This window comes from Lichtheimia ornata, assembly GCF_029851405.1.
Source record: "Lichtheimia ornata isolate CBS 291.66 chromosome Unknown scaffold00030, whole genome shotgun sequence".
Taxonomy (NCBI): domain Eukaryota; kingdom Fungi; phylum Mucoromycota; class Mucoromycetes; order Mucorales; family Lichtheimiaceae; genus Lichtheimia; species Lichtheimia ornata.
In genome coordinates, this window is record NW_026695350.1 from 78528 (window position 1) to 92693 (window position 14166).

Below are 14166 nucleotides of genomic sequence, written 5' to 3' on the forward strand. Positions count from 1 at the left end.
GTTATTCCACATGAGACATGAAATGGTGTAGGTCATAGGAATGATGCATGAAAAAGATGATATAAAGGGGTTTGAATGTGTCCTCAACTGTAAGTTGCCGATTTTTATTTTGATGGACCATAAGCTTATAACAATAATGCTAGCTCAACTATAATGCGAAACGTCTACTAGTGTCTAAACATTCTGTGCTCTTGCAGATATCCATCCTGCCTCCATCCAACGTCTAAATGTCCCCAAATTGCATAGATACATACCTTGACCGAGGCCTTCTTGAGTAATCATAACCAACGCACCATCACCTTCATCCAAACCTACATCACGATCACAGCTTGTAATACCATAACCAGCATTCTTTTGCGAAACCATCCCAACATCCAAAAAGAATCCGCAAGTCAAGAGGTAAACAAAGCTTGAGCATAGGTGTCGTGTCGCTTGGAAGACTCCTCTGAAGATGGACGTGATGAAACATACATGCAATCCAATCCAATGGCATACATGGAACTTGTTGCTTAGGGAGCACCTTATCTTGTTGATGATGATGATAATGATTAGCAGCATGTAACCAACAACCCCCTCTTTGGACACTGCCAATCCTGTCCCCCATACCACTATACGTACCAATGCTTATGACCATTCTAAACCGTATCTTTGCAAGACTAGCAGATTCCTTGGTTGATTAACAGAGTGTTGCATATCCTATAGCCGTGATGGGTACGCTGCGACGAGTGAAGATTTCACTGTTGGCGCAATCTTGAAGGAGTTGAAGCAATGCTCGTGGTTGACGATCGTTTATCGATGAAGGCAGTATTGGCGTCGACACGATATCACTGTCTTCATGCAATACAACAAGCGCTTCGATGAAATGTACCATGCCTGGTAATTGATCATATTATCTTGTTGTCAAAGGAGGCCCAATACGAAATGCCAATCCGTTCGAAATCGTTATTCTTTGTCGTCATGTGCTGCAAGCATCAAGGTGGTGGTCCTCGAGACCAATTCCAATCCCTATTTTTCATCCAAGATTTCTGAATCAGAATTGAGATTGACAACTCCAATGGACATTCGCTCACATGATAGATCAGCCTGTCGGGTATGTTGTAAGATCCCTCTTTTGCTGAAAAGAGGTGATGATGAATAATGTGTGCGATTCGTGGCTGATGCATGCTGTAGTGCTTTATCATAGGAGCTGATAGTTGACGCGTGGCGTCCTCGGTCACAAGAGGACCTCCCTGCACAGAGATATCTAACGGGCGAAGTAGTCGCGGTACTCAAGGTAGCCGATGCGTTGCCCATGGCGACCTAGAGTTGACCACAATCGGCAAGTAACGAAGCTCTGGTGTCAAGTGCTGAGACAAGCTTTTGAACGCAATGGTGTACGTTGGTTGTCAATTGATGGGAGTTGCACATTGGTTGTTAGGTTGTCGATCGTGGTGGCAACAAGAGTTGGAAGCAGCAAGTTAAAAGTTTGTTGTAGTGGTGGAAGTAGAACGAGGACTAATGAAGAGAAGAATTAGGCCGCTCCAGGCAAAGGGCGCGTTATGTAACACATTTGATTGGCGGATGACCTCGTCCATCCTATGGATGAATACCCTCTTTCTCGATCACTTTTAATATGTAACCCCATATTTACTATCACTCACCATGCATAAAAAATAAAAACATGCCCTCTGGTCAAAATCTCAACCGCATTGCATATGATTTACATGCAGCATGATATTATAGCTGCTGTACTTGTTTGAGTTGAACAGCAATTCATCCCTTTGTGCTTCTGCAACATGGTGTTTATCTACGTTGATATACCTATTAAATACCCTGTGAGATCAAATTGCTGCATGTAATTGTATTCCAGATGACGATGACGATGATGATGATGATGATGATGATGATGATGATGATGATGATGATGATGAAGGATGCGTCGTTGAAAATACGCGATCTTAGTAAATATGCAATCGCTGGATGACATGGAAACGCCTCCAGAGGAGTGAATCTCCCATTGCGCTTAAGAGTGCTACTCGACAAGCCAACCTCTGGTATGGGTAAAGCAATAGGATGGCAATCACTGTATCTTGCTGTTGGTTTGTTACACATGCACTGTGTTTGGGAAGTAACCCAAGGTAGGATAACACTTGCTTAACGATCAGGATAGCCACAGAGAGCACGGTACATTCGGTGGTGGAATCTTCTCGAAAGGTGTGCGTGATTCAATAATGCAAGAGTGATGATGATGTTTTGCATCATGCATGCCTCGCTTATCAGGGTATAAATAATCCCATGCTTGCCATATTAAGTGAGACTCCCAGCATACGCTGCCAATACGGCATCTTTACGCGTAAACCCACAGATTCTTCAAACCAGTAAATGTACATGATTAGCATAGACAACCTGCGTGATGATGATGGCGCATACATTGATGATAGCGTAAAAAAGCAACCTGCATCTTTATTTGGTAGTGTATCGTTGCACAAAGGGATGCTTCTCATCCCGTTGTTTTGTTAAAGAATCCACCCCTCGACGACATAAAGTGATAACTAGTACTCGAACGCTCTACATGTCTTCCTCCTATAAACATCTAATAGTCTTAATGGTCGACTTTTCACGTCTACCTTGCAGCCTTCCCGTTCATTTTCTAATAACCAAAGTCGAGTGCAACGTAACACGTGTAAAACTTCAACCCTGTTAATTGCCAGCAATCCGTTGTACCATACAATTACGACATTGTAAAGCTGTCTACGAGAAGTACGCATGGATTTGCTATCCACTTTCATTGGTAAACAATACTGTCTATGTCATGTATGATTTAAAAGTGAACACATTTTAAGCATGCATGCTGAAAAGGAAAGTGATTCAAGTACCACAAAGGTTTATTTCATCATGTTTGAATATGGCTGTAACACATATGAGAGATATTTTGCGCAAGAGAAAGGTAATCCATGGAACGTTGAAAAGCGTGAGCAAATTTAGGTGGCGAGAAGTTCCACATTCGGGTTAAGCTGCCTGAGGCGGTGGAGTTCATGCTTGTTGATTCCCTCCAAAGGATGGACATGAACACCTTGCAGTTGTGGTAACGAGTACAAGGCTTCAAGAAAAGTAAAATCACCATCCGAGGACCTCATATGAATGGTAAACTCCTTCAGATTTGCAAGAGGTTTCAAAGCAAGCATGGAAGCTTCCGATGGAGCTTTGATGCAGTTGAGATGAATGTGGGCTAAATGAGGGCATCCATGATTGAGTTTGCGAAAAAAGCTTTCCATTTGCTTGGGATCCCACTCCTCGTAGATGAAGAACAATGATCGAAGCTGACGTAAACGACCAATCACATCAAGAATATTGCCCATCGTGTTCATGTTGGCGTTGTGAATAACGAGAACTCGTAAAGGAGAATGATCGATGTAGCGATGGAGATAGTTTACGATGGGTGATTTGTTGCCAACATGAGCTCCATCAAGATCGGTCAGCGTTAGCTCCTTCACCTTGGGTGGTATTGTGGCAAGCACTGCCGGGGATGTGATGAATGCTTCCTGTGTAATATGCAAGTTTTGTAACATGGGTGCATTGCCAGGGATCCACCATCCAATATTCATCAGACTGAGCGTCTTTAGGCGAGGGTACTTGATGTCGTACATGCTTGATTCGTCGACGGCAGTATGAACGTCCATGGTGATACTTTCAAGCGTATGATGATGTTGCTTGAATAAAAGACCAATATCAGGAACAGGTTCACCGCGTTTCCAGTTATCCATCGAAATCGCAAGATCCGTTATCCCAGGCTCCTCACAATCAGGTCCTTCATCAGAGTAACGAAGACCAATAATAGAACATTCAACCAGAACTTGAAGGCTTCTCATGGATGGGTAATATTGATGGATGATGGGTATCGATAATAGATCAGAGCATGAACCAATGGATAGTAACTTGAGAGATGGGAAACGCTCACAAATTGCCCTTATCGCATCACAACCATAGGTCTTCCTTGTATTCGCAATCTTCAATGTTGTCACCTTGGGCCATGTCATCTTTGGTAGATCGGAGAGATAGGTATCAATGGGCTGGTTAATCTCAAGCGAAACAAGATTTGGGCAGGCCAAGAGTACTCCTGTAAGCGGTGGTGACACGCTCCCATATGCCGTTCGAAAATGAGTCAAAGTGCTGCCGATTGACTTCAACGACAAAACAAAGTCATCCAGGGATAATGTACAAAGGCCTTTTATAAACAATGGTTAAATAAAGCAATCATAAAAGAGTACATACAACAACTTACGCTTAATGGTTAACTCTTGAAGCATGCAAAAGTCTTTACGTCGTAGCAAATCGCATAGCCATGTGCCTTGGGAATAATCCGAAACATACAAGGACTTGATATGCCGAGAAAAAATGCAGAGTTGAGATCCCTCTTGAATGTTTTTCATTTGCTGGTGTCCAGTACGAAAACGTAATCCACCCAGGCATTGGATGATACAATGACGCCATACACGTGATACATGCAAATAGGGACAGGGTGTCAATGAATCCAAAGGCGTATCATCATCCATAAGCATGGGAATGAGCGTTGTCGAAAGAACGTCATAAGGAAGATTCTTGATTGGGTCAATGCGTATGTTCTCACGTTGCACAGCATCCTGTCGGAGACGTTGTAGCAGAGCATAATGCGTATCCTGGGTGTCAACAACACGAAGTCCTTGGTCACAGATATCAATGACATGACGCTGTCTCCCCTGTGCGCTGTAAATGCTGGCTGCATGTGCAAAACCGAGTGACAAAGTAGGCAACATATCTCGTATACTGTGGGCACGCTCAAGAGCTACGTCGAGATTCAGGCCGTATGTCAATGTCAAAACGCCTTGATTCAGATTTGACAGAGTGGATTCAAGGAGCTCATTGACAAGAGGCATTGGGTCGCAAAGATACGGTACGTGCTCTCCGTTGCCTTCAGTAGTTGGTGGTTGTACGTAGCCCGTGCATAAATCCTCAATATTAGAGTGTGTCATGGAAACCAAGCTGAGAAAGGAGTATAGCGCCACAAGTCGGGACGCGTTCCGGATTTAATCGTTTCAGGTGCTCGCAGTAAACAACGGCCCCTCTTTATTCCTCCCAACAACAACGACAGCTGCTTTCTACACTTGACGACTCTCTTTAACGCTTTACTTTTACTCCTTGTCGACATTCCTTGTTCACCATCTGCCATCCGATTCGTGTTCAGCCAACATCGGTCTCCAGGTTACGCGTCATCTCTTGGTTCCTTGTACCTTTTTACTTGTTTCAGCTCCCTCTTTTACACAACCCGAACAACTTGCCTCTTCACAACGACCCCTCCAGTGAATAACGATCGTCAACAAGGGTCACCATCTACTCAGGCTGATGAACTTTGTATTGGGCTTCCTTATCGTCACTCGTACAACTGTCCCAGCAAGGCTATGAAAGATAAACGTGCTGGCAGCAAACCAAGGCTCTTTACAAACTACATTCATGCACTTTCACATGGCTATTGGTAATGGTAGGTGGGATGTAATGGGCAAGAAGGTGGTGTATGATCCAAACAGGTGCTTATATTATCCTTGAATGTGTATGCTTCAGTATCCAGATTATCAGCAAAGGATTGCCAGCTACACGACATCTATTGCCCAAGCCCTTGGATGCGATCTATGCACAATGTCTTTATGTCTCGGCTTCAAACGTGGTCTGTGAGGATTGTTTCGATGTTATCGACAGGTTACAAGGAATGTGGGTGATGGTATTCTTGACGAAGAAGGTATATGGATTGGTTATCAGGGAGGATTGGATGATGGAGCTTTTGGGTATGTTTATTCACGGAGGATTGGATTTGATATATATACCCGCACAATCTATGGGCCCTTCACTTGAGGAAGCATGGCAGGACGGAAACTGGTAAGACCATTTGAAGTTGGGATACAAGTGGATCATGGGGATTGTGGTTTAGCTAGCATGGTTAGTGTAGCCTTTTTCCTTTGTTCTTTGGGAATAAAGCTGGTCAGCGTATAATTGGAAAGGATATGATCTGGGCGCTACTGGCATTGGTATGTAAGGGGGATGATGGCATCCTATAGCTGGATACTTTGACAACCTTTACCTTGTGTCATCAGTTATGCGCAAAAAGGAATACTCGTATTGCCACTGTTTCTTATGGACGCGTGTCACATCATCCAATACCCCCTTATGATTTTAGTCAGCAAGCCATGGATCATCATCCGCTGGACTTGCCTAGCATAAAAAACAAATGTGCTGCCATGTTTGAATGACCATCCAATGAAAGGTTTACGATTCGACAGGCTTAACGGCACCATGTATGCTTTGGCTTTTTCCCAACCTCCATAGCAGTATCTTTAATCCTTGCAATAAAAGTCTTTATGCTTGATAAAGCTGATATCCTACAAGTCAACGATAAGGATCAGTAGAACGATGTATACAGTGGGGTTACAATGTAGTCAATTATCGTTGCAGTAAAAAAAGAAGCTCCAACTATGGAAACGTTATGGCTGTGATAGCATAAAGATAAATCCAACGCGCAACACCTCGACTAATCATAGCCCAAGCTTGGTGTAACAAAGATCGGATGCTTGTAATACGTGATCAACACGTCCCCAAATCATCCTTACACATCATAAACACCGCATCATCATTTCGTGTTGCAAGTAGAAGAATTGTTTTCATACAATGGAGCATGATGGATGTCCTTCCTTATGGTTTTAGAATTGGGTTTAAAGAAGCAAGTGTTGGTTCATCATGTATTTGCACATTGTGTAACCCAGATGATGATTCATCTCTCAGGAAGAAAACCGGTAAATTCATTCTACAGGCCATAGTGCAATCCAGCATGCAAAATGTAGCTGATGATACCTTTACATCTCTAGGTACACGTTGCCCCATATAATGGTACCCGTCGTTTACCAATTAATGTGATAAAAAAGGGTGACACAAGCATGCATGCGTGCAACACGAATACGGTAAACGGCTGCTGTGGCGTTACCTATCGCATACAATAAACGACCCTGTTTTGTATCTCCCTCGCACTTGTATTACTTCCAAACAATGCTGATGGATGTTATTTTTGACACCAAGGTGATGGATTTACTTATTGTTTATACATGGATGATACGAGTACAATAGCTGTGGATGATGATGATGATGATGATGATGATGATGATGCGTGTGGTTAAAGTGTACGGGTCCTGCTTTGGTGAATAGCCCAATGTCCGATATTTGAACCGTTTTTGCCCCTTGTGTACTCTCACTGCTCTTTCTTCCCAGCAAACTCACAAAGCTTCTTCTCAATTCAACAACACCAATGACTCAATCCCCACAATGCAACTTGTCGACTCTGAATCTAAGCGCCTTGGAATTGTCAAAGCTTGCCAACTTCGACGCTGCTCTTCACGATGCTAACATTATGCAACAGACCTCACCCACTTCAGCACTTGGATATATACGCGCAGCCGCTATTTACAGTGAACAAGGAAAACAGCATGATGCCATCGATGTCTGCACCAAGGGACTCAGCCTTGTGGATACCAACGACACACACTATGCTATACTGCAACAAGTCAAACATGTTGCCATGCGACGCCAGAATAAACGCATTGATTTTATCAGCCAACTCCCCGTTGAGATTGTTGTTACAAGGATCATTCCCCTTTTTATGGATTGTGATTTTCTGGATTTGAGTATTCCGTATGCTTACATGCATGTGTCCAAAGTATGGCGTGATCGTATTCATGAATGCTTCGGTGGATTACGTTTTATGGTCGGCGTTGATGAGGATCCCAAGGGGGATAGCTGTTCACAACTTGTCCAGTTTGCTCGTCACGCAAAGGGATTGATTGTTGCATCGTATTCTCAAGGAGCATGGTTAAGCGATATACTACGTGAAAACGACTTTGGCCTGTTACGTGACCTGCACATTAATGGTAACTAGCATCCTTTTCTCGACCATCCATGTGTTGACCATGGTTTATATTAGGCTTTGCGAATGTTCATGGTATCGGATTTCTGTCAGCATTAAAGTCAATCAGCAACACCTTGACACATCTCCATATCAAAATCAGCCTTGAAGACAACATCCTACCAACAGCTGATATTGTATCTGCTTGTCCCAATCTCAAGACACTCGACATAGTCAATCCATTCGATGCTGATATGAGTTCTCTCCCTATGACAACATGGCCCAACATGAAGAAATTATCAATCACCAAGTCAAGCAAAAGGATCAGCAGCGATCAGGTGGTCGAGATAGCGAAACGGTTTCCATCACTCAGAAGGCTTACGCTGTTGCCATGCAACGATACACAATCTGCATTGATCTTGCCAGAATATTGTTCATCCATCACAATGCTTCGCCTTCAGGTGAATGATAAAGGCGTGCAGCTCAGCTATTCTGATGAAGGATATCCATGCGATGAAAAAGGAATCACGGCGCTTTCTGTTGACGGCTTTTCATGGACTCATTACAGTGATCACAACATCATTCCTTTATTGAAGCATTATCACAAAAGATTGATCTACCTTGAATGGGATATCGTTCTTGACATCAAAGACAACGCTATTTACAGTATGCAATACCCTCGCCTTCAAAAGCTTGTTCTCAACCGATGTGGAGGATGGATACCACGCAATGCACCTGCACTTGAGGAATTGGAGATCACATCCGACACAATCTGCACAAATGATTTTGTACTTGATACAATACCACCACACCTGCAGATACTCACGCTACGACTTAATTGGGAATTGATACTTTCCACCAGTGATGCGTCCATTGAAGGCTATATCCACGGTGTCGCTCAAGAAATACAATTGAAGGACTTTGTTATTCGATTCAACTCCCTTGACGATACGTATGGCATTGAGAAGGTGCTTGATGCTATTTGCCACTTGAATACGCTTACACGTTTGGGAATTGGTTTTACATATCCTTGGGATGGCTACCAAATGGAAAGGTTTCTTGACCAGCTTACCAAAGGATGCCCTTGTTTATCATGCCTTGAGATCAAATGCCCCAATGCACCATCAACCCAATCAATGAACACCTTGAAACGACTTGGATCCCTAAAGGAAATGGCGTTTCCAATCAATGGCATCGATGATGGTGGCAAGTTCTGGAATGCGGTTCAAACGTTCTCACAGCTCAAGTGCATTACTATTTATCCTGCTCGTGCAGTCATCAAGAACGATCTTAAGCGTCTCAAGAGGCTAAGGCCTGACATGAGGATTGTTGTCGACACAATGCATGGGTTGCTATGATCCCCACGGAAGCAGTAAACATGATGATATTAATAAACACGTATGATGCCATAGTAGTAAAATAGTACATAGAATAAACATCGTGTATGTATCATCTTTACAAGCACCAATCTGTAAGTAGACATGCACCCTTTGTATAGAGCTGATAGCAAATAAAAGCACTGTTTTGTTTTTAATATTGGCATATCCATCCAACGTTGTCTTGTGAAACTCTGCATGCATCTTCTAATAGAAGAGCACTGAGCCTTATTATACTGTTTCCCAATGCATGGATCGTAATCGTGCTCTTTTGGATGCAATCACTCATTTGGAAGATTTAAAAGTTCTATGCGTGGTAGCTGGTTTTATGGAATGCGAGTCGCGTCGTGAACTTGTTTTGCATCACGTTTTGCTTAGTCATCGCTCAAAGCTGAATTGGCTACGGTTGACGTTTACAGGGTACCATGATGACATACATCCTTTGCCTTGGCTCCATCTCCTTGGTGACCTTCATCAATTACGCAGGTTGGATATAAACTTTGGCGAGTTGCAATATGACGGAAGCTATTATGAAGTGGCCAACACACTTGCCAAGGAATGTCCCAATGTTGAAAAATGGATCTGGTGTATCATGGTGCTGGGTTACAGGAAGGTGCTATTTAACCTTTGCGTGATCATCCGAATCTCAAAAGGCTATGTATTCATGCTGCTGGGATCCCGAACCCGGATTTATTCAGCATCCTCTCATTCCACAAGCTGCAGCATCTCATCTTGCGTGCCCCTCTTGAAGACGCAATCGTAGAAATGTTAAAGACACATCTCCCACACGTAGATGATCGTGGATACGATACACCAACGATCGGCTACTACTTTATTGATTGATAAGCATTGAGTCATGTAATGATAAAAAACAAGAATACACGAACACGTTGATGGATGATGATGATGGTGGAGCTTTTGACGTGTTATGAATGTAAGCTTACTACTACAAGCATGTGACAAGGGAAAGGATCAGTTATCGGAAGTTTCTTTTTAACATCATGCAGCTCAATAAACATCTTTTTATTTCCATTTGGAGCCCAGGATTGAAATCGCCGCCATCTTCTTCCCACTGCAACCAAGCTTTTCTTTTCTCCCACTTGGCCCATTCGCGCCCATGTCAACACAACCCAAAGCCAGCAATTGCATTCACAACAAAAACAACCGTTGGCGCTATGTGAAAGAACCACTATGTGCAGCAAATTATGTTTGGACGCAATGGAGCTCTTGAAAAGTTGCCTTCGCTCGATCCTTCTCTGGACTTGCTCCTTCCCCATTGCTCCCCATGTGGTGAATGCTGACAGTCCGAACAGCCTTTTACGGGTCACTTCATATAGCTGTAGCTATAGGCAACAGCAAGGTATTACAAGAATGAGGATTTTAGTGATTACATGGTATACTTACTGCATCATCTTTTTCCTTCATCAGCCTTATCCAACGTTGTCTCTTCTTCTCCCTTTTATCTATCGGTCTGGTTCTTGCAAGCGTATTTACAAGCGATGGTATCGATGAAACAGCTCAAGGCTACATAGCTCGGATGGGTGAAAAATGATGATCATGGCGATTGCCTATGTTTGTTTACGACGAGTCCTTTTCTTCGACAATATACATATTGTTTTCACGCCAAGAGCTCGTGTCTGATGTATGGATGATTGGTATGGATTGGGTTTTTAATGGAAACTGGTGCATGTGATTGATGGAATTATGGTCTGGGGGAGGATAGTGGTGGTATGTCTGGTGTTTTGGATGGAGATGGAGGTGATAGTTGCTTGGGGAGATTGGGATGACTTTATTAAAGGCAATCAGGGAAACATTGTGACAATGAAGGTTCGGGATACATGCAGCTTTTGCAAGAAAAGGTTGACATGGCAATCAAAAAGATGATGGCAACGCGATACCATCTTCGTGTGACAACCATGCATGCTCGTGGCACCGTTTCTTTATCACATTAACAGCTATTAACGATAAACATCCATTATATGGGTGACATGGATCTGGAGATGCAACGTAAGCATTCATCCGGATATTCATCATTCTATCTTGGATTGAACTATGACATCTATCATCAATTTACCACTTTACCTCCTGAGAGATCAATCATCATCTGCATTACACAATGACCAAACAGAGGAAAACCAAGACTTGTTTCTTTCATGCTCATTCTAAAATCATAACAAAGGACATCCATTATGCCGAATGGTAAAAAATTAGTTCTTCAATCGCAATGCGACACCATGTTTATGATGAAAAAGATGATAACGCGACGTGGTGTTCACGTACCACAATCATCCGATATTTGTTACGCCGACCTTCGTTGACGCGTTGGTCATAGCACTATCTCTCTGCTACCACCACCCATTGGGGTTTCTATAGCTGGAGTTTTTATCCCTCCGATGGTTGATCACATATGCATAATCCCGCTGTATCCAGTGTTTCATATGCATTCATGGTCGATTGTAGGAAATCACTATAGAAAGTCAACCATAAACTACTTTATTGGGAGGATGAAGGTAAACTTATGGGGGTTAGGAATCATCAGGGCATATCCGATGTCGATAACTTTGGCTGCTCGTGGAGATCTTGTCATTGGATGGCCATTCCCAAGACCGCACGTTTAACATTTTATGCTGGGTGAGCCCATCGGATGATGATTGAAGACCTGCAGACCAGAATGATAAAGGGTCGTTTCATGAATGGATGTGTATCATCAAGGAATACTGGGCATAGGAGTACTCCTTTTTGTGTATACATGGGAATATCAGGGTAAAAGGTGTCAAAGTATACAGCTATAAGCTGCCATCATGTCCTTCGCAGACCAATACCAGTAGTCCAACCACATCCTTGCCAATCATACGCTGAACAGATTTATTTTCAAAGGCCAAAAGAAAAAGCATATACTAATAATGCTACTAAACTAGAATCCCCATCGTCCACTTGTATTCCAACATCACATGCGCTTACCATCTTCCATCCTGCCTTCGTTCATCGTGTGTGGAACCTCCCAATTGTGTACATACGATGTCAAATCCAATCCTCCGTGAACAAGCATACCTTAAAGTTCCATCATCCAAACCTTCCTCATGATCCAAACAATCAATGCATATACCTTGAGTCTTTGATACCATGACCCACATTCTTGTACCATGATGAGAGCATCAAACAAGATCCTCATAGCGCACCGTTGAAGCAGAGCCATAAAGACATTGTGCATGGATAGCGTCAAAGGACTTGGCCAATAGATGTCGGGTATAGCTGACGATCCTTCTTTGATAGTGTTGATACCGAAGCATATACATTCTAGGACGAGAGCGTGGATGGACCTTCACGAATGCTCGAATGCTTGAAGAAGCATCTGCTCATGGCAGAAAATAAGGACCTGCTTAGATCATATCGAAGCTTTCTTTCACGCTATCCCACTTACATTGCCAATACCCATGTCAAAGCGCATGAACGCAAGTTTGTAAAAAGTCGTGGGTTGCTGGTAGCACGTTCATGTTCCATAGCCTTGTTGGACACCTCTCGATCAGTAAAGAAAAGGAAGCTCAACTCCAACAAGTGAAACAAGCTCAGGCGATGACCGTTGTTGACGACGGGGAGACTCAATGGGAAGAGGCAAGTTGTACCGGTTTTGTAAAGAGGAAGCTGAGACAAGTAGAAAAGAAGAAGCGAGCAAGAGATGACGCGTAAGCAGGACACCAATGTCGGCTTGACACACATTCTGTTGGCAGATTTGGACAATGAATGTGGACAAGAAGTAAAAGCAACGGGTAAAGAGAGTTAAAGAGAGTCGTCAAGTGTAGAAGGAACCCTTGTCGTCGTTGTTGGGAATAAAGAGCGCTTGTTTACTGGGAGCATCGCAGCTGGGGATTTATGCGGGTGGCGGGATTTAAGCGGGTGAGTGTGTGCCACAATCACGCTGGTAGACATCCATCATGTATGTGGCTTCATAATAAAACTGAACATGCCCATCCGTAATAGACTCAAAATACCTTCATCTATTGCAATAGACTTCTTTCAAATTGTTCTTGTAAGCATTGAGAACGATGATCGCATGCATGATTATAGATCCGAGGATGGATGGGACCATGTATGATAGCAAGACCACCCTAACTGCTGGGCTACAAAATGGCATAGGCAACCATGATAAGCAGTATGTAGAATGATTAAACCCTTTGTGGTCGAGATACTCGTATTTGCCGTGCATTAGTAGCCCTTGTAATCGCATTACGTAATCTATTTACAAGGTCCCTTTGATATGATGATGCGGCTCTATTAGGATGGGTGTCGTCAACCTTTTCATTTGCACTACAACTCGCTTTGTATAACACACCTGGTCAATATCGAGGAAGAGATCAAGATGGTTACCTTGTATGCAAGCTCATGTGGATGATAGCAGTGCAAAGTGCATGTAATAACTGCACAAAGGACATGATGTTGATTATGGTTTATCCATGCCCACATATAAGCGTACAAGGTGGATTATTATGGTTGCATTAAGTGATTACGATTTCATGCCATCTTGGTATGGCATTTTTCCTCGTGTTTCGAATGCATTGCATTTGGCGAGGATCGAGCATCGTATCCTGTACGATTAACCATCTATAAAAGCTTCTGAGTTGTATCTCGACGTCTCCTATATGAAAATCATCCTCTTTCCATCTTACTCACCTATCCCTTCAGAGCTGTTGCAGTTGCAAAGACTACCATATCAGGAAACGTGATTGATGCCGATGATAACGAATCAGGCAACAAGAGCGGGAATGGTGACACCCGAATCAATGGTTATGTGTACGTTCATGAGATAGTCATCCCCTGTCACCATCATTCAGAATACGTTTACTGTTCGATGTGATGTTCCATGAAACTATACACATTACATCCATTCGTTCCTTC

At 43.0% G+C, this 14166-nt stretch overlaps 2 protein-coding genes across 2 annotated transcripts; one reads left to right on the forward strand and one right to left on the reverse strand.

Moving 5' to 3' along the window:
- Positions 1-2960: 2960 nt before the first annotated feature.
- O0I10_006645 (uncharacterized protein) lies at positions 2961-4988 on the reverse strand (the record flags this gene model as incomplete). Its single annotated transcript, XM_058486672.1, has 2 exons — positions 2961-4204; positions 4262-4988. 2 exons carry the CDS (start codon positions 4986-4988, stop codon positions 2961-2963), a joined length of 1971 nt encoding a protein of 656 aa, XP_058342494.1.
- Positions 4989-7303: 2315 nt separating this feature from the next.
- On the forward strand, positions 7304-9255 carry O0I10_006646 (uncharacterized protein; the record flags this gene model as incomplete). The annotated part of the gene is made up of 2 exons (XM_058486673.1): positions 7304-7922; positions 7976-9255. The coding sequence occupies 2 exons, from the start codon at positions 7304-7306 to the stop codon at positions 9253-9255; spliced, it is 1899 nt and encodes a 632-aa protein (XP_058342495.1).
- Positions 9256-14166: the final 4911 nt, after the last annotated feature.